Here is a 22,178-nt window from a genome sequence, read left to right on the forward strand (position 1 = left end):
TAGGAGCCCCACAAGGACGAAATATATCTGGGCACAGGGGTTTTTTTCTGAAACTGTTTCTCCAACCAAGGACCATGTATGGATATAACCTAGAACCTTTACTCAGATGAAGCTCGTGGTAGTTCAATAACCAATTGGCTTCCCATAATAAGGGTAACAGGGACTATCTCTGACAGGAACTCAATGGCAGGCTCTTTGACTCCCCACCCACCAAGGGAGGAGCAGTTCTGCTAGGCCACAGAGGAGGACTTCGCAGCCAGCCCTGAAGTTACCTGATAAAACAGGGCCAGGCGAAAGGGGAGGAGGTCCTCCCCAATCAGTGGACTTGGAAAGGGGCAGGGAGGAGATGAGGGAGGGACGGTGGAGTTGAGAGGGAATAAGGGAGCGGGATACAGCTGGAATACAGAGTTAATAAAATGTAACTAATAATAGTAAACAATTTTTAAAAAGATGCAAATTCCATTATCTGCCCCATTTTAAAATACAGAATCAGTTCTACTTGGAAAATCCTTCAACAGCTTTTCAATTCGCTCAAACAGAAATCCAGATCATTTTAGTGCAGAGTACTGGCCCTTTGGTCATAGCCTCTGTGCCTTCACTTCCAGCACTGTCCACCTCACCACGCTCTCAGCCTTTACTACCTACCATAACAAGAATGGAGATCACACTTTCCTAGAGGGTCCTTTGGGCCGGAAACACACTGTTTTCCTCCATCTGCCTTGCAAACACCTTGTAAATTCCTCCTCAGTGAGCCCTTTCTGCACTGTAGGTGCCCATTTTTTCTTTTACTGCTTTGTCTTAAATCTGAACTCCTCTCAAATGGTACCTGAAATGGATGTGACAGTTTGTATTTCTGACTGCATCTGCTAATTGATATAGATTTCTTTGTTTTATGCTCATTACCATCAGCTACAGGAGCATAAAGAAAAGTCCAGTAAGGGTTATTGGTTAATTGGTGATTTTTTTGTGTAACCAAGGACTCTTTTATAATATTATTAGCCAGCTTAATTGCTAAAATTACTCTTCTGATTTAAATAAAGCATATCTCTGATTATTTCCCCCCCAAAAAAAATCAAGTTGGCTTTCATCTCAAGAGAAAAAATCCAATTGTAAAGCCAGTTTCATAAAAATAAATGAGAAACTAAGGAACTTATTAATATTTTTGAAAACAGTATAGATGTGTATTTACTTTCTTAAAACTGCTTACATGTTACTTTTCTATGAGCGATCCTTGCAGTCTTCCAATAGAGTTAGGCATTTCAATCTAGAATCATTTTTTTTAATTTTACTTCTATTAATTCATATTCCATTTTACAGATGCCTTTAACAGTTTCACATATTTTACTAGCATGCATTGTTCCATTGGGATTGAAAGAGCATCTCATCAGTTGACTTTAATGCTGAGCACCAAACTTACTCTGGTTTTGGAAAAAGTATCTTGTAGAAGAAAAACACTAAGGATTACTCATTTTGACTTTGTAATTTCTTTTTATGTAGGTGTGTATGTTTGTATGAGAATATGCCCTATGTGTGAGGTTGCCTATAGGGGCTAGAAGAGGATATCAGATCTCCCGGACCGAGAGTTGCAGGCAGTCATGAGCCACCTGATGTGGGTGCTGGGAATTGAACTCTGATCATCTGGAAGAATAGCAAGTGCTCTTCACTAAAGAGCCAACTCTTTAGCCCTTATTGGAGCATTTTATAAATTATTTCTTTTTTTTTCCACTAAAATGATCATTCTTTTATTTTAAGTAAGACATGGAGAAGTTTAAAAACAAAAACAATTTCCCAGTGAATGTGAGCCCATATATATTCAGAACAGAGCACTATTTAGAATGCAAGTTCTCGTTCCTAGAATTGATTTTTATAAAATTGAACGAATGGAGATTGAGAGCAACCATCAATTGTAATATCTCTGTTTTTTTATCATTCTTATTGTGAAAAGCTCAATGCATATAGGAAAAAGCCAGCTCTTCTGGAAAAAAATAAGAACTTTCTAAGTTATGTGAAAAATGGAGCAAGATTATTACTTCCATCACAGGACAGAAAAATAGAATCATAATATAGAGTCAATTATAGATAAAGGAACATTCAAGACATTACTGTATACTTTCTACACTATTGTCATTTCAGAGATTCTTTTAAACTCAGAAATAGTTGAGTGAATATGGAAACTATGAAATAATATAAGTGAAAAATACTTAGGCACCAATATAGCCAGTGTTTTAATAAATCTGAATTTTGTCCATCTTTAAAAGTAGATTTCCATATCTGTTTTCTTTCTTCCAATCATGTTCCCCTTCTTCACTAGAACTGTATTTCCTCTCTTCTAAAAGGCATGTTTTTATAAATCAAAATCTGAAACACACAATAGTTAACATAAATTATTGTGTGAGATTTTACCTTACACCCTTCAGAATGGCTAACATCAAAAATCAAGTGACAGCACATGCTGGAGGAGATTCCAGCAAATTGCCCCCTAACCTTATATAAAAGGCAGGCCATGCCCCCACACAAAGTAAACCGCCAAGATCCACTTCTAGTTATTTACTCTCTATGCTCAGTTTAACCAGCCATTTCCATGTGCTTACAGTCATGGGTGAGTCGTGATATTCTATTTTTAAATGGCTCTCTAGGTCATATGATAAGCAGTAAAATTCTGACTCATTGAGCATTGTTACCTTCTACATGTCACTGAAATTTTCAAGGGGACATCGAATACTCAATACCCAATTCGAATACTCAACTATTTTTCCCAAATAATTACAAGAAAATGTTTGGAAAATTGTGGTTATAATTGGATACTTTCTTTCCTTTTCAGAATCAATTTTCCTCTTGATATAAAGTCACTTCCAAGAGAATCCATGCTCATCATAAAACTGTTTGGGATTGACTTTGCCACCCACAGTGCGAATTTGCTGGCCTGGACCTGCCTTCCGCTGTTTCCAAAAGAGTAAGTGCATCATCCGTGATTAACAGAATGCTCCTGGTCCAATTCCACCTTCCGGGAACTCAATGCTCCTCAGGTTATAGCATAATGAGAAAATCAAGAGCACATTTTATACTAAAATGAGGTAGTTCAATATAAATCATGAGTATTGAAACCAGAATAGAATAGCAAAAATGGAGAACTGGCTTTAAAAGCAGGCCAAATGCTTGGCTCAAGAGCTACCTCGTTTACAATGGAGAGGTGTTGACAATACCAGTCTCAATGATTTTTTCTCTCTTTTTAAACAGCCAACTTCTCTGGAATTAGTAAATCAAAAAAGCTGTGTTGTCATTTAGAAAAAAAAAACCCATATGATTCTGACTGAAGTAAAATTTTAAAACATGGCTGTTTTGCTGCTTATTGCCAATGAGAAACACTTGGCAATTTCCAAAATTTCACAGAACTGTGAGTTCAGATATTCTCTCAGAGCTAACAGCTTTTTCAAGGTCAATTGTTTATTTAAACTGTAATTCTTGAGAATTATTCATGCTTAGAACACAATAAAATCAATTTATGATTACCTATGTTTTTTTTTTCTTTTTTTCTTTTAGAAGCATCAATGTATTTAGTTTTTAACATGGGAAGCCCTACCTTAGAATTACATAATAAAATCTAGGACCTTCAAAAGCCAAAACTTGCGTTGTTATGCTAATACTATCATAAGGCCCGTTGTCTACTCAGGTTGCCTTAGAAAAACGTGGCATTGCGGAAGTGTTTAAAACATTGTTTTCAGTTTTCAGTTCCAACAACCAGCCTTTACAGACAAATTTATCAAACAAACAAGATCAAATTTTAAAAATTTATTGGATTATTTCTGATCTAAACCCTGTGTGTGTGCATCTTTTGTGTGAATCTGTATGTGTTTATCTGTCTGTGTTCATTGTGTGTATACGTATATTGTGTGTATATTGTGTGTATGTGTACATTGTGTGTTTGCATCTCTCTGTAATATGTGTATGTGTGTATATAAGTGTTCATCTTTCTTTGTATACATATATGTTTGTATGTGTTGTATGTGTCTTATGTATGTGTGTATCTATGTCCCATGTGTGTAGTTATATCTGTCTCTATGCACGTATGTATCTGTTGCTTGGTTTAGTTTTTGATAACTTAGCCCATCTCCATGTGTATATTGGCAGGAAATATATTCATCTCTGTAATGTCTGCCATCTTAAAAAATATAAATAGGCAATCAATAGAGGCTTATTTATTAAATAGAAAAAAGGACTCTTTCTAGGTCGATTTTAAAAGTCTGCAAAAACACAGGTTAGCTCTAGAAGAGATGTCTGCTGTAGTTGGTGGACATTTCAAACATCCAACTTAAGTGGTAAGAACTTCATGACTTTCTCTTTAAGTGCAGGGACATAGGTGTCCTTCCAACTTATGAGTGAGTTTCTTACCAGTTTTAACTGCAGTATTTTAGATTTAGCATTTCTGTAAAGTCATATTTTCTGCTATGAACTGGAAAGAGCATTCAGTGCATTTGGTTCTCTTTACCAGCTTGCCTTAAATGGGAATGCCAGTATAAACACTGGCTCTGTGTCAGCATGCATCACTCACAGCTGTTAGCAGTGATGGTCTTCCAGTGTGGGAGGACATTATCTGGGACTGATCCAAGGTGATGATTTTGCAGGAACATGTATGTAAAGAAATGATGATGAGCCATTGGAAAACACAATAGACTTCCATACGTATTTCAACAAGCAGTTGGATATATATTCCCAGTAGACTGTTTCTCATCAAAACCAGAGAAACCTCCATCTCTCTTGGGATAAACAACCGAAAGAAATCCAGATTTTTCTAAGACATCAGAAACCCATCAGACTTGGCTGTTAGACACAACTACAAGTTCCATTCTGCTCCTCACTGCTATTTGCAGATTCTTATTTGATTAGTCGGGTGTAGATATTTCCAGATCACAGAAAAGTAGCCTCTTGCTTTCATCCCCACTCACAGGGTGACCTTTGCCCATAAACATTTGACATTGAATCTTTTATTATACTTCGAATTGCCCTCACCGGCTGTGTGTAGTTGTAATGACCACTTATATCGATACTGTTTCCAGCATCGACACGACCTCAGAATGGCTTCCTGGAGGCATTCTGTCTCTTCGTAACCTCCACAAATGGACCTTTGAAAAGCCGATGGTAATTAAGCTCAGATATACATTAGTTAATGTCTACACACAAAAATAAGCTTTGACATTTGCAAGCATCAAAACCACCCACCTTTATTTTTACAAAGAAACATATCTCAAATCCAGAGAAAAGATTTAGTGAACAAAATCATATAATCTTTTTTGCAGACAAGGTTGTTTGTGTACCTATATTTGCAGTGCTTTTCTCACTACAGTAAGCAAGGGTTTTCTTCAGCACAACCATGTCCAGGAGTTCAGTTCCTAATTGAGCTTCACAAATAAATAGTGTAATTGTTACTCAGCGTTGTTACCGTGGAAGCTTCTTCACCATGGAAATCCTCTATATTGACTGAAAGATGGATTTTCTTGATTGTTATAGTATAAACCAGGATTACAAGTATCCCCCGATGATTCTAATTCAGTTGTGTTTTGAGAGCAGCAGCACTTTTCAAGACTCCTGGGGTGAGTTAAAATCTTAGAAAATAAGAATCATTTGCAGAATTTCAAACATAACCCAAAATAAGTCTTAATCTACAAACAATGTGATTCCACGGTGATTGCCCTAAGCTGCTGACACTGAATGTCTCATGCCAGCTCTGCCTTGAGATAAGTAATAAAGAGTAGTTGTGCTAGGTAAGGTCATCGGTTTTCTTCTGGTCCACACAATGCCCTCTACACCATTGCCTTACTTGGGAAAGTGGTCTGACCTATCAAGCAGCTTCAAAATACAGCAAAAACCAGAATTCAGGTCTTACTTCCTGCCTTAGCTTTTTCTGTCTCCAGCTTCCTAGTTTGGGATTCCACATCCTATACCATGGATGTATGTAAAAGAAATGGCACCACCCTACACAGACTCTGGCCTCAACATCACAGCGCCTCTTCTTTTATACATGAACCCCACTAGACCTAATAAGAGTCAGGGTCTCAATGTATTTCATCACATTAGGTCCTCTGGTTCTTCTGGCCTCCCAGTGACTTCATCCTATATGTACTCTGGCTCCAGATGCTGGGAATTAATGCAAAGCCTCCTGATAACTAAACCCAATCCAATGATCATTAATTTGTTGTTTTAGGAAGTAGGGCGATGGGAGCATACTCCAATTCACTTGTCTTCCTCAATTAAGCAACTTTACAGTTGAAAATTTTAAACACTGAATCGACAATAGTCAAATTTAAAAGATCTTAAGGATATGTCAGGACAATTTTCCCAAAATGTAATGTACAGAACTGGTTATAAGCACGTCATATTTTTTAAAGATCTCACCATGTAGGAGGGATGAACACTGAAGATGTGCTCTGCGGGGAGCATTTGCAGTCTTGCGGTCAGGGCTAGTCAGCATCTCCACACCAAGGTTCTGAAGCCAGCCTCTGCTGCCAGAACCCCAACACCGTGCGATAACACCTGAAAAACATTGATTTTTGTCCAGGAAATTCCAGGGAGTGTAGCCAACAAAGGCTTCAGGATGAAGGCACGCTCCAGACACCCTAGCACACATATGATGCCCAAAGACTGCCTTTGCGACCTTTTTGCTTCTTTGTCTTGTTTTGTTGTTTCTGTGTGCGCGCGCGCCTGCGCCTACACGACTTACGTGCATGTCTACCAGTGCACCCTTGAGTGTCAGGCCCCAGTAGGCCTAAGGGGGACGTCAAGTTCCTTAAACCTGAAAATACAGATGGATGTGAAATGCCATGTGGGTGCTGGGAATCAAACCCAGATCTTCAGGTAGAACAACCAGTGCTCTTAACTTCTGAGCCATCTCTTCAACCCAGGAGTCAGTGCTTTTTAATTACTGCTGATCCTTAGCTACCCTGTTCTAAATATGTCCATTTTTATTGTCTCTGTGTCTAAATTTCTTTATTGTTTAATGTTAATCCATCCTTTATTTTATATTTAGCAATACAAAAATACATTAGATAAAACTATTGTAGAGTGTAGAGCGATTTGGTACACTTTTAAGCAGAAGAATAGAGGAGAATCATTCAGGTTACAGCTGTACCCTTGGTGCTAAATTTTAAAAGGTAACTTTTTCAAATGGATCAATGTAACGACACCCTCGGGGACTAGTTGTGTCTAATTCCTTGTGCCATGGTCAGTGGAATTTGAGAGAAAGCCCTCAGTCTCTTGAAACCATTAACACGCTCAGATCTGTTTTATGCCTTGCTGGAACTGATAGCCTTCCTGACATTTATTTATGTGGAAGTCTTATGAATGCCCTGCTGGCAGTACCTGCCACTGGCTAGTATCTGAAAATAAGCTTCTCGACACTAAGCAAAACAAGCCCCTCCAAAACAAGGCCACAGGCTTGTTTTCCTGGCCCCTCAAACAGCTGTAAAGTTTGTGTAACATGAGTCTGCATTGTCCATCCAGAAGTTCATGTTCTCTGCACCCTCTTTCCTAAGCTTTGCTCCCACAGCCAGAGCTCTGACGTCATTCTGAATCCTCAGCCACTGGGAAGGGAATGGTAAATTCTAGATATACTCTATCCAAGGGCAGAAAGAGGAGACAACATTAGGTTCTTTCTTTAAAAATTAAATAAAATAAATAAATAAATAAATAAATAATAAAAAACCAGATAAATAGATTTTTGGTTTCAAATGTGGCCAAGACATAATGATCCAGTAAAGTCATAAACCTAACACATTCCAAACTACAGGTGTAAAATTCAATTAACTGTTTTCCTGAGCTCCAGTGAGTGCAGAAACCCTCTCCACCTAACAGCAAAGTACTGACTAGGTGAAGCATAAAATCTCTTTCAGGTAAAAATATGCCTAGTCCGTCCTGTTTGCCTTTCTGAATGAAGATTGAGCATCTTACCCAGGGTCCTCCTTCTTGATTAGCTTCTTTAGGCATACAGATTTTAGTAGGATTATCCTATATTATATGTCTAATATCCACTTATAAGTGATTATATTCCATGAACAAAAGGGTTCCCCAGTAATAGGAACAGGGACTGTCTGACATGAACTCAGTGGCCTGCTCTTTGATCACCTCCACCTGAGGGGAGAGCAGCCTTACCTGTCCACAGAGGAAGACAATGAAGCCAGTCCTGATGAGACCTGATAGACTAGGATCAGATGGAAGGAGAGGAGGACCTCCCCTATCATTGGACTGGGGGAGGAGCACAGGAGAAGAAGAGGGAGGGAGGGTGGGATTGGTGAGGGGGCTACAGCTGGGATACAAAGTGAATAAACTGTAATTAATAACAATAAAACTTAAATTAAAAAATTCTTAGTCACTCAGAAAGCTTTTCTTATGCTCTGACTATCTTCCTAAGACAAAAGGACAAACTGGGTTAAAAAGGGAAGGAAAAGTTAAAAAAAAAAAAAAAAAAACTCTGTGGCCTGCTAGCTCTGATCTCCAAACCACAGTCACTTTTTTCTTTTTAAGTCAATTTACATCTCAGTCACAGACCCCTCCCTCCTATGCTCCCAGTCCAACCCTCCTTCAGCATTGTCTCTCCTGTATTCTTCAGAATAGGGGATCCTCCTACCCAGACACCTTAGCTCATCTATTCACATGAAGACTAAGTTCGCCTTCTTCCCCTGTGACCTTGTAGGGAAGTCCTGACAGGGGGAAGTGATAAAAAGGCGGGCAACACAGTCTATCCTTACTTACAAGAAGATTTCAGTCATATATTACAGGACAGACAAACTTCAATGCACAGACCCCAGGAAGATAAGCCCAAAGGGCATCTTTGGCTTCTTGTCGGCCACTAGTTAGGGGAGTAGCGATATCTCTGACATGGACTGTGTTACCACAGTCACTCTTAAAGCTTGGTTTACCAGAAGCTGGTGGCTAGGGGAGCTCCTGATGATCTCCATGGTTAACCAAGGGTGCTGGACCAGCCTGGGTGAGCTGGGTTATCTCAGCCACAGAAACACCTGAGGCTCGCTGTCAGGTCCTCGTGGACCCTGAACTGGATGATGCAGAAGAGTTGATTTACCTTAATCTTACATTTGCTTTTGTTCATCTATGGGGCTCCATTTTCCAGTTTAGTATATTGAAACCAAACACCATTCTTAGCTTCCATTGGAATGTGTTACCAATATTCTAATTAGAGCAGAAGTACCATTTAATTTTTCTGTAAAAAGATCTATGTATTTAGATGTTATTGCAGCTGTTGAAAGCATGGATGATTTTCTTCCCTGGTTAATGTATTTCCTGTATGTTCTCTCATTTACTATGGTAATTTACAACCAATTTTTAAAGGATTCCGCGAACATGAATAATCTTTCTATTTATGTGTAAAGGAACATCTTCCTTGTGAAGTCCTACAACTATTTTCATTCTGCATCTCATCTGCTGTGCTGATTTAAATCTTGTCTTCCTATAAATTTAAAATCTTTAAATGCCCAAGAAATTTAGTTACTCCATAGGGAAGGAGGAACAAAAAAAAAAAATTCTCTGAAGAACCACCATTCTTCCTGAGTTCAGACACTAATAAACCAAGAGTACAAATCTGAGATTCCACCTTGTCACCACCACCAAAGGCTATCACTAATACATGCTACTGTGTCAATAGTCACACATGAAAATATATGTGGTGTCTGTAAAGACAGCCTTACATGTGAGATGTTAGCAGGGAGCTGTCAGTCTGTGTCTGGACTTGTGGAATATCTTATTTCTCTTCTGGCTACTGAATGAAGCCACAGAAAGAGCTGCTGCTTTCCATCCCAGAATAAGCATGTGCAGACACTCACAGCTTTCCTCTTGAAGTGACTCCTCTCTGTATGTGTGTGTTGTCTTTTGCAGAAAGTCTATGGTGGGGTCCAGGCTATTCAGCATGACATTACAGAGCGAGCCTCCCATAGAAATGATAGCTCCAGGAGTATGGGATGGGAGCCAGCCTACGCCACTGACCCTGCAGGTAAGTGTCAAGTTATGAGATTAAAGTACACAGAGCAAACGCAGGTTGCTAAGCAGTGTGGTGGCCAGTTACTCCAACTCTTTCAGAGTCACGTATTTTACATGCTTTCTTTCTCCAGCCTAGATCTGGGTGTCCTCTTTATCTTTCGTTTTATACCCAGCGCTCTCCAAGCAACTTTTCTGTCTGCTTACATAACAGAAGTTCAATGCACCCCCTCAGCGTCCTGAAGGACGAAAGAGAAGTCTTGCTCTCAACATCCTCCTTAAACATGTCCATTCTTCTCCCTATTGTCTAAAAACAGTCATTGTTGTATATTATTGCCCTAGTACCTTACAGCTGCCTTTGCATTGTCACATGTCATTAAAATCTCTTCTGTCACACTTATCACAGAGAGAGTAATAGCAAACAAAATCCATTTTCACTCCTTTCTTTTTTTGTCTAAAAACATCTCTGCTTTCTGTGATTTGTGGGGGTGAAGAAACGTGCTCACTGGCACCAGGCTTTGGTTTCCATAGCCCCTCATTTACTCACGACGGTGGTGCATCATATTGGGTAAAGACCAGGAACACAGATACTGTGTGTAGACTTAACACTTTTACAGAAAGTGGGCAGCTTGCTCTGGAACACAGTTTCTCCACCTTGGCAGAATTTTGGATGGGGGATTTCTTTGTAGTCCCCTCCCTGAGCACTGTAAGATGCTTAGCAGCACCACTGACTTCTAGCCAGTATGCACAACCCTGGTCTAATGGTCAATAATGTCTCCAAATGTTACCAAATGTACTCTGGAAACAAGAATGCCTTCCAGCGAACCTCCTTTAGGAAAGGACACTCACAGAGCTCCATTTCATAGTTAGGGGATGCAAGGGGTAAGGGACAGAGTTCAGAAATGTACATGAAAATATGTTGAAGATGAAGAAGAACGAATTCTATAAAAATGTGGCTGCACCTTAGGGCAGAGAAATCCTTCTAGGAACTGACTGAATGACACTTTCATCAGCAGCGTGATGGCAAGAAAGAGGTGAGTCAGTGTAGATCTTGGTGTGTCCGGTCTAGATAGTGGCTGACTGGCAAAATCCATGTTGTAACAAGACACAAAGAGGCATTTCAATACGATAAGGAAATTCACCATAAACAGGACAAATATTCTCATGCTTATCACACATTAGATCTGGTGTGCCCATCATTTTGATAAAGTAAATAGATTGTTATTGAAGAACCAATGTTGATATCTTTGAAGACCCTAATTTAACAATATAAAACACCATGTCAAACTTTTTGCTATATGCTCAAGTAAGAAATTGAGTCAAGACTAAATTTTAGGGGCTAACTATTGCTAACAGTGCTTGCATGAAGCTGGGCGAGGTGACACATGCCTTTTATACCAGGGCTCCGGGAGGCAGAGGCAGGCAGAGCTCTGTAAGTGTGAGGTGAGCCTGGTCTATAAAGCGAGTCCAGGACAGCCAAGGCTACACAGAAAAACACTGTCTCAAAAACACAAACAAACAAAAAGTGCTCACATGAGAACTGACTGAAGGGGATATGAGTTCAGAATGGAAATGGAGAAGCAGATTATTGCTTGCTTTTTCCTGGATCTCCTCATCTTCTTACTTGCCCTTAAATGTAATTCATCTGACTGATGACTCTATCAAGGTGAATACATGTGTGCAGGAGCATGGAAAGGCCACAGGTCAACCTTGGACATTGCTTTTGAGATATGGTTTCTCACTACCTCGTATCTCACCAATTAGGCTAAGCTGCCTGGCCAGGAAGACCCCGAGATCTGCCTGTCTCTGTCTCCACTGACCCTGCCAAGCACATACCACATTCTGAGAGAAAGCATGTTTGTCTGTCTGAGGTTGACTTCATTGTCTTACCGTGGTCATCTCTAGTTTCACCCACGCTCCTGGAAAGGATCCACTGAACTCCCACTTTCGGGAAAATGCAGCTCTTCCTGATGGCTAAGGTGGGACACCAGCATAGGCTAACCGTCATGTCCACTTTCACAGTCTTGAATCTTCAGGCTCCATGCCATTCCCTCCAGATTGACATAAAATTGGGCTACTTTATCAGCTACTATTTCTTGTATTTTTTCTTTCTTAGAGATTTTCATGCATGAATACTGTGTTGACATCATTTCCAGTGCTCCCTCTCCTCCTGCAACCCTTACCACAGCCCTCCAAATTAATGACCTCTTCTTTATTATTGCTGCACAAACACACACATGTGCACAAATACCCATTTACTTGTGTGTGCATGTGTCTGGAACCACCACTTGGGATTCAGGAGTCATCCCTGCTGCCCAGCAGTGTCTGGCCGTATAAAAAGTAATGAGACTTGTGGGGGCTGCACATGCTTTCATCTAAATCACCACAGTCAATGCTTCAAGATTCATCTTGGTTGTACTAAAATCACTGTGCCTTAAATCTAAGGATTATCTTGTTCATCTTTATCATGTTGAAGTGATAATTAACAAATGATAACAAAGCATTACCAAAACAATAATTACAATAAATATTATGGATTAAATAGAATGAAATGACCTACTATTCACGTAAATAATAAGAAAACAAAAAAAAAATTAAACTGCATTTCAAGCAGTAACTCACACAGTCTAGAGTGTTCCTAGATTTTCTTCATGAGAGCAACCAAAAAGTTCAGCAGAGCACAGTACATTCTGTGCATTTATTAACTTTGGGATGGAGAAAATTATTAACCCAAGAAAGAATATAGAGCTCTGAACTGTCCAGGCTCCCTCCACGGTTCAGAGGCCTCCAGCTGCTGTCACTGTTGCTGCTGTCGGTGTTGCCAGCTTTGTTTGCTAACATCAGGTTAGCAGCGAAGCGAGGTTTAATTAAAAGCAAATGTAACCAGGATAAAAGAAAGACTAGATTCCCGTCCTGTCTATAGACATGACATCCAGAAGCAAAGTAAAAGAATTGATTACACAATACACATGGCAAATGGGGCTGGAAAATGGGCACAGAGTAGTGAAAGTGAGAATATGACAGTCGCTATTTTCCCCAAGGATTTCATGAAAAGCAGACACCTGAACAGTGAAGTGTAGAAAGAAAGAGATCTTAAAATTCCACGGAGGAGAAACACATTCAGCTTCATGAAAAGTTCATAGACTGTTATTCCTAAGCCACAACACCACAGATGAGCCATCGAGACAAGATGTGCTAATTATTAAAAGCATAGAAATAATTATTTTCTTTCACTTCTACAAATCTCAAGTAAACATTATTAAGTTATAAATGTACTTGCATGCACGTATAGTACCTAGGAAATTACCTCTGTATTTCAGATAGATTTTCCAGCCGCTGGGTGGGAGTATACGAAACCTGATTCTGAAGAGAACAGAGCTGACCGCGAGGACCCACCAAGAGAGTGTCTAAAGCACATCGCCAGACTCTCCCGGAAGCTGTCTCCCTTACTGTGAGTGGGCCAGGCCCGGGAATAGCTCTCTCTGTTCTTCTGCTCTCAGCAGCCACCCAGGTCTTCTGAGAGAGTACCCACAGGCCCATGCGATCCTCGCATTTCCTAAAGCCATGAATGCTAGAGCATCAGTTCATGGTTTCAAACTGCAGCAAACTAAAGGGGTGATTTTGCCTCATTTTCAAAAGCAGTATTTGTGTCTTAGCGACTTTCACTTTAGGTGAAGGAACAGTATGTAGTTGGAAATAATTCAGTTCTGAGCACTAAAGCTAGCGAGCGATTACAACAACATCATCACATTTCAGTGAAAAACATTGCTCACCCATCACTCAGTACATTCTAAGAGGCTGTGTTGGTAAGCAGAGGAAATTGAAATTTAATTATCACGGCAGATATTTTAAGTCATCTCTAATAAACACTAAGCCCGTTAGTGAAGAATTCTTATATAGTGCCAACCAGCAATTCTCTAAATAAAGAAAAATCACTTGGTGGAACTCCACGATAATTAATGGCTTTTGTGCTTGCTGTCTGGTAATATCTGCGTCACAGCTCACCAGCTGTGCTCACCCATAATAAGCTATAGGCATAAACCTCGGAAGTTGTACACATGGGCACATATGTGTCAGTATATACGTGTACATTGCTGGGACCACACCACACCATGATAACATGTATAAGGGAGGCACTGCATTTAAATAAAAAAAAATCATTTAAACAGAGGAGTTATATTTTGTGTGATTTCTGTAAATGCGAGTTTAAGAATGGGTTAAAGAATCAGTAATAGGCAGCAAAGCAGGGAGGAAGTGGTTTTCGAGGCAAGAGTCTGCAGTGGACCTTGGAAGCAGTGGCTACACTGGGGAGAAATGTAGGCTCACAGTTCAAAATACATAATGATTGGAATTTGGAAGTAAGTCACCTGAGCAGCCAGCGAACTCAGGATAAGTCAATGGAGAAGGCCAGGCTCTCAGTTAACCACTGGGCAGGCAGTAGTGTCATTTTCTAGAGGAGGCCTCAGTGTGGTTGAGTCGGAGTGTGAACATCCATGATTGGCGTTGAGCCTTACTATCTTGCGTCAAAACGTTTTCCTCCCAACTTTATCTCTCTATTCCACACCGAGTCTGATAGTGCTGCCCATGTGCGCATTGGTGTGGGGCCATGCTCTGCAACACCCCAAATGTGTCAGCAGCTGCATTCTCAGAAAGGAACAATTCACCTGCCCTGTAAGTACGCACTGTTAATTGATCCTCAGTGTTGGGTGCTCCTCAGTTGGGCTGTGTGTGTGGAGAGGACCTGCCCTAGCTATGCAGAGGACTTTGTAACTTGACCTTGTATGGGTCTTGTGCAGTAATCATGGCTACCATGAGTTCAGGAAGGCAACAACCATGTGATGTCCAGAAACAGTTTCACAGCATGGGGTTCCACCCTCTACTTTTACATGATTTTAGGCTCCTCTTCTCTGCTGTTCACCGAGGCCAGGCGGTGGTTGATAAAGATGATCCATTTAGTGCTGAACAATCACCCTCTTTTTCTGAGTTCAGTTCCCAGCATGTGTATGTGTGTGTGTGTGTGTGTGTTCCTGTGTCAGGGAGAAATCCAACATTCTCTTTATACACACACACACACACACACACACACACACCATAGATTCACACACCATAGACTCACACATACATACACATAAGAACAGATTAGCTAAAGATATACATTAACAACCCCAGTTGAATTTTACTTGTTTGTCTGCTTCGGATTTTGTTTATGTTGATTGTATACATTAAAAAAGCAACATTTCCTTCTGCTTCACTTAAATATAATTATTCATGATATGTACAGTACAGACTCACTCTGGACTGTGAGAACAGATTGATCACAGCCTTCCGGATGTGGAATTTCCAAATAGCATGTAGTTTGGTGATTTGAATCACTTAGTGTTTTATGATTTGCTTGCTGAGTTAATTATTTGTTCTTTCAAATTAACCACATGTAATCAGAGCCTGGAAATTCAGACTCAAGATCCATTGCAAAGGTAACTGTGATATTTGTAAAGATGGAAAGGAGACTAAAAGCTTCATGTCAACCAGGAGAGTAATTCCCTAAATCTGGGAAGATGAAAGATAAAATATATAAGAAGAATTTATCTTGAAATCAGTGCATACTTCTGCATTACCATGATGTACACCTAAGACCAGATGGTTCCCGAGGACTTACACAATTGTAACACAAGCAAAATGCACAGAAAGCAATAGTGTCTTCAGACCTGAATTTCTCTATGCCTAGAGATGAAGAATAATGTGTAGTCTAATTATTTTTAACAGAAGAGGGCAGAGATCAGAGCGTAATGATAACATGGTAGGCAGAAACTTCAGAAGACAACATTGACAGAAGGAAGACAGCCAGGCTGGGAGATAGACATCTGCACTGGGGTATTTAGTTACTATTTACAGCCATGCAGCCTTCCATGATCTGCAAGGAGATGTGAAGTGCATGTAGACTTCAGAAGTTGAGCAAAACTGAAGAACAGAAATTCCGATCATGAAAATGTAGGAAGCTCAGAAAACACAAGATGTTTGATAGATGAACCAAAAAGTTGCATACCAAGTGTAAGTCTACTGTGGAGTATCTAAACATAAGTTCTAAACCTGGCCTCATATGTTATTAAAAGAACTCTCAAACGTCCAGACTGGATTGCTTGTAATTAAGCTTCCTACTGGACACACTGATTCATTCAGTACTGAAGAGATGGAGGATGTTCCCAGCAGTGCAGTATTCCTCATGTCTAATGACTGTTAACTGGAAAAATATTTTGGATGTTGTCTAGCATGCAATCAATCTATAAAAAGATAATCAATGATCAGGGAAATATACAAGAAGACTACCACATTGAGTTCATGGTTATTAACCATATTTTCAGAGGTTTAAAAGCAGACAATGATTTCAATCGGACAACTCTAAAGGAAAAAATATAGGCAAATTCCACAAATCCAATTTTTAAAATTACTCCATAGATATAAATAGTAGAAAGAATTATGAAAATAAGCTAGGGACCTCTCTTGTCTGATTTCATGTACTGTACATTTATAAATTACTAGAAATGACATGAAAATCAGCAACAGAATTTGGGGTCAAATACATGACCTGCTGCATTGGTTATAAAGTCAATGTGTGTTTCACAAAGATACAAAGACAATTAGTGAAGATACTTCGCTGCAAATGGCTGCTCTTCTGGAGCAAGAGACAACGGAGAAAGGTAGGCGAGGAAGGATAAGATGAAAAATTTGAAGGCTACCCTCAGCCACAGGCAGAAACTAAGCTAAGATGGATCTTCTCAGTGTGAAATCTAAAGCTAAAAGGTTTTATAAGAATGAATGTTAGGACAGACAGAGAGGAACAAAGAAAGATATACGGAGGCAGTCAGACAGAGAGACAGACGGAAGCTGAGCTAAAGTTAAAAACTGTTTTATCAAAAGACGGTAATACAAAAATAAACATAAAAGACATTCTAGGAAAGTATGTGCAAGACATTTATGTAACAAAACTTGCTTTCAGTGTAGATAAAAGTACAAATGAATCTAAATAATATAGCCCAAAAGGTAGTCACAAGGCAAGCAGATGCCTCACGGTGACAAAGCATAAGAAAAGTTATCTATATGAACCAATATTAGCCAATTAGAAAATATCATACTAAAAAGACAGAAAAAAAATCAATTAATATTTGTCAGGAACATGATTCAAATGGAACCATCACAGTCTGCAGGTAAGGATGTGAAACTTTACAGCCAACTCCAGAAACAGACTTCTTTCTTCCACGAGTACAAAAGGGGCCAAAACCACACAGACACTAGGTTTATCTACAGAAAAAGAAATACAACTATTAAAACGCTTCCATGTGTATACTCATGTGACTTTGATTTATAATACCCCTCAAAAAGGAAATAACTCACATGGCCACCAAGAAGAGATTACAGAAAGGAATTGTAATGTATTCATACAGGAGAATAATAGCCACTAATTATAAAGAATGGACTACTGACACACTCAACAATACGGATAATTTCTAAAGCATTTTTATTTTAGCAAAAGTTACCATAAAAACGGATTGTTTTAATCCAGATTGAAAGAAATCAGCCCTGTGCTTGCCTCTGGCAACATGGGAAAATGCATTTTGTACATTGACAAGGGTTTGGTTGCTACTTGGCAAATTCATTTATCAAAATGCATTGAATTGATTCTGTACATTTTCTTTCATGTAAAATAGGCTTCCAGAGGAAGCTCAGGGGTATGGCATCACTCAGTATTAGAGAAGAAAGTTAACCAGAACAACACATTCTATCACCTTTTATTATTGATTGTAAAACAATGGCAAACAGAAGAATCTAGACGTGTCATGAAGGTCATCTGGACATGTCGCTATTCTCATGTTATCGATGATGACTTCTGCCTCTCCAATCATCTAACACTCTTAGGGGAAGTTTTGGCTGATTTAAGATAAGCTGCATTGTTGTTAGGGAGGGACAAAGAGTCAAAAGTGCACATAGAAAAGGTCATGCCACTGATACTGTCCTCTCAGTGGACAGAATGATTTTATGGGGCTGAGAGCCACACAATAAACTACCCAGAAGTCACCCTCTGTGCCCTAGACTGAGGTCTCTGCTCCAGGCAGATCACATAAGAACGTAGTATCAAGAATGTCTTCATTCCAAATTCCAGTTGATTCTGTCACCAAGGGACAAATGAGATCTTTGTGAAGTCAGGCAGAGAGCATCCTGAACCTCTGAGATGACTAAACCTCACCCTTAAATGATGCCATTTCTTCCCAGACCCACTCGCTTCCCGGATGACATGTTATAAAGGAAGAACAGGGAGACAGGATTGCTCCCCTCATACTGAGTTACAAGATTCAGACAGACATGGTCTGGCCTGGAGGAGCCAGATACTTTGCCCACAAAATGGTACATTTTAAAAAGCTGGCAATGATAGAGGGTAGAAAAACAAATGTGAATTATTTGAAACAAAAGTGGGTTTTTGTTTGTTTGTTTGTTTGTTTTGTTTTTCTGCAAAAGTTATACTGGCAGAAAATAAGCTGATAGAAACTTATCAAAATCCTTCATGATAAAGGATCAGTCGTCTAATATAAACCAAAACACAATTCAAAAACCAGAGTAAACTTGTATAATGTGCGTATATAGCAATATTCAAAACCCCCCACAATTTCCAATCTGTTTTTTAGGCTTTCTCAGGAAAAGAGAAGATATCTGTGGTTTTATCGTTTCTACTGCAATAATGAAAACTCCTCCCTCCCTCTGGTCTTGGGGAGTGCCCCTGGATGGGATGAAGGGACAGTTTTTGAAATGCATGCCATCTTGAGAAGGTGGACATTTTCTCATCCATTGGAAGCACTTGGTCTTTTGACTTCCAGGTAAGACTTACCATGACAAAATGTATGTTGATATGTGTAGGGAAAACTGAGAAAGAGGACTATGCAATTAATTGCACAGCTACTCTGTTTATACACAATATCAGTAGCTATGGTCATTAATTTCAAATAAATGCAAGCTGTGCATATGAATTGCAAACACTCTAAGCTTTGACTGTATCTTCACACTAAAGACAAAGACTAATTAATGGTTATAGTTTCTTAAGTGAGGAGTCCATTTTCTCTTCAAGGAAAAGAGCTGGGGGAGCTGAGGCAGGGGCATTGCTGTCAATTTAATACCAACCTGGCATCCATAATGAGGTTATCTCAGAAAGAAATTGCTCACACCTCAGTCTGAACCTCCTTTTCTCACTAAAACATAAAATGAGTCAAAGCTCTGGGTCATCACCTTGCAAAGTTCAGACCCTTTTTTACAGAAGACTTAAAAGAAAAGCATAATTGTCCCCCTACCATCCCCAAAGTGACTAATGAATGGAAAATTGGTTCAAAGTCTGACATCAGTGACAGACAGGGAAGAAGAAAACACTGATGCATCTTCTTTCTATTAAGATAATTGCAGGCAGGGTATATACAAACTAAAAGTGGAGAACAGGAAAAAAACCCTGTTGTGATAATTTTAAAAGTACATGCTCATAATTCTTATCATTAGCCTTAAAATTATCACGTCGGTATTCTCTAACCTGCTATCATAATCAATAAAGACACAGACACCTGTTCGATTTTAGATTTGGCTTATTTCACCTTGGGCTGGGCAGATAATTCTACCTACACTATCTCAAATCTCCCAGCCCCCAGCCCAGGCCATCTGCTTTAACCATTCCTATCTGAACTACTTTCCATGCATAACCCCAAAATACTTGCTTGTATTTTTCATCAGGGCCATTCCTTTCTGTGCCTTTCTCAGAGTCCTTCCTCCAGGCCCAATTGGTTCTTTTTCTATCCCATGGTGACTCTGCTTTCTCCTCTCTTCTTCCACCTTTCACTTCCCTCTCTGTGAGCCTCTCTCCTCCACAACCCTAGAACTTTAGCTCTGCCCACCTGACCTTGGCCATGCCCAGGTACAAGAAGTTTTATTTAGCTAAACAGCAGGCAAGGTAATACAAACATCATTTTGGGGTACTCGGAGGATTGTTCACAAAACAGTAAGAATTAATACAAAACACCAGGCCGTGCCACTACATAACCCACTTTTGAAATGAGTGACAGTATTCCATATTGTAAATGTACCACAATTTCTGCATCCATTCTTCAGTTGAGGGACATCTAAGTTGTTTCCAGATTCTGGCTATTATGAATAATGCTGCTATGAACATAGTTGAGTAAATGTTCTTGCTGCATAGTTTAGCATCTTTCAGATATATGCCCAGGATCATGAGATAGCAATATTCTAATTTTTTGGAAAGTGCCAGATTGATTTCCAAAGTGGTTGTAAAAGTTTACATTCCCACCAATGGAGGAGGGTTCCTCTTTCTTCACAACCTCTCCAGCATGCACCATCCCTTGAGTTTTTTATCTTAGCCATTCTGATGGGTGTGAGGTGGAATCTCAGGGTCATTTTGATTTGCATTTCCCAAATGACTAAGGATGTTGAACATTTCTTTAAGTGTTTCTTCACCGTTCAATATTCCTCTCTTGAGAATTCTCTGTTTAGCTCTATACCTCATTTTTAATTGGATTACTTGCAGAGTGCAGGAATCCTTATGGAAGAAGAGGGAGATAGAAAGACCTGAAGGGGACAGAAACTGCACAAGGAGACCAACAGAGCCAAAAATCCTGGGCCCAGAGGGTCCTGCAGAGACCCATCCTCTAACCAAGGAACATGAATGGAGAGGACCTAGACCCCCTACTCAGAGGAAGCCCATAGGCTGTTCTGTTTCCAAGTGGGTTCCCTAGTAAGGGGAGCAGGGACTGTCTCTGGCATGAACTCAGTGGACAGGTCTTTGATCACTTCCCCCTGGGGGGAGAGGTGCACCTTGCCAGGCCACAGAGGAAGATGATGCTGCCAGCCCTGATGAGACTTAATAGCCTAGGTTCAGATTGAAGGTGAGGAGGACCTCCCCTATCAGTGGACTAGGGAAGGAGCATAGGGGGAGAAGAGGAAGTGTGGGTAAGGTTGGTAGGGGATGGAGGAGGCTGAAGTGGGAATACAAAGTGAATAAATTGAAATAAACAAACAAATAAACAAAAATAATAAACTATAAAAATAAATAAAATGAGTGACAGAGCTGACAATCACTTCACGAAAAATACACAAATATCCAATAAGTATATAAAAAGATACTTAATTTGGTATTATTGGCTATTGGAAAAAATGCAAGGGAAGCCAGGAAAAGCACCTGAAGTGCTTCTCTCAGCAGGATTGACAATAATCAAAAAATATAAAGCGACAATGAGAATGCAGAGAAATGAAAACCTCACCGTTAAGGAAGGATGTGAAATGGGTGCTGGCATAGGGAAGCCCAGCCTGGCAGCTCTCTACACGTTGAGTTATAATATGTCCCAGTAACTCCACTCTTCTTTTTACCCCGAAGGCTAGTAAAAGGTATGCCCACTCAAAACCCATACTGAGCTATTGAAAGCATCCTAGATCATAAAATACAGGAAAAGTACAGCAACCCAAATGCTCACCAATGAATAAAGAAAAGGTGCTCTGTGCTGTATCACAATAAAAACATGCAATTCTGATAAATGTGACAGTGTGGGTGAACTTTGAATATAGCATACTGTAAAAGGAAGCACACATGTTTGAAAGTAATGTCTCATTGAGTGGCAGAAAAAGTGACAAATCAGAGAGATTCGACAGAATAGGTACCCCAAATTCTCATGAGAAAAGAGAGGAAAGGGAAGCTACTTACGGGGCAATGCAGGGAGTGAAGAGGTGGTTTTACAGAGAGAGTAATAGAGAGAGAGGTTGCAGAGAGAAAACTCAGGTAAAGACCAAATGAGCCAGAGAATGAGAAGAAGCCAGGAGATTAGAACAGATTGCCAGAGTTAGTTTGAGGCCAAGCAGAGCAATAACAGATTGAATAAGTCAGCTGGGAGAGGAGTTTGAGCCAGAACAGCTGAAACAAACCAGCCAGCACAGAGTTCAGTGAGAGATAGAAAGGATGAGCTTATTAAGCAGTAAGTCAGAGGCTGAAAACATTCCAGGCCTAGGTTAGATTGTATGGAGACTAGAGGCTTCCAGGACTAGGCCTGGGTTAGCAGACAGGGGCAGTAATCCTCCAATACAACAACTAAAGCACGGGAATAAAATTATTCCAAGTGAAAAAAGCCACAGACCAAAGACCACATGCTATATGCTCCTATTTGTATGAA

The 22,178-nt window shown here is 39.8% G+C and overlaps 1 protein-coding gene across 4 annotated transcripts in view; it reads left to right on the plus strand.

The window, feature by feature from the left end:
* Pik3c2g (phosphatidylinositol-4-phosphate 3-kinase catalytic subunit type 2 gamma) overlaps window positions 1-22,178 on the plus strand; it is a 345,180-nt gene that overhangs the window by 99,723 nt on the left and 223,279 nt on the right. For all 4 annotated transcript variants that reach the window (XR_009591996.1, XM_060384334.1, XM_060384335.1 and 1 more), the window contains exons 14-17: window positions 2,822-2,953; window positions 9,880-9,994; window positions 13,299-13,429; window positions 18,654-18,842. Coding sequence is in view for 3 of the 4 variants with exons in the window: in XM_060384334.1 (XP_060240317.1) it covers window positions 2,822-2,953; window positions 9,880-9,994; window positions 13,299-13,429; window positions 18,654-18,842 (567 nt within the window). In the remaining variant the exon portion in view is untranslated. The remainder of the gene's footprint in view (window positions 1-2,821; window positions 2,954-9,879; window positions 9,995-13,298; window positions 13,430-18,653; window positions 18,843-22,178) is intronic.

The sequence above is a fragment of the Meriones unguiculatus genome, chromosome 5 (genome assembly GCF_030254825.1).
Source record: "Meriones unguiculatus strain TT.TT164.6M chromosome 5, Bangor_MerUng_6.1, whole genome shotgun sequence".
NCBI classification, from domain to species: domain Eukaryota; kingdom Metazoa; phylum Chordata; class Mammalia; order Rodentia; family Muridae; genus Meriones; species Meriones unguiculatus.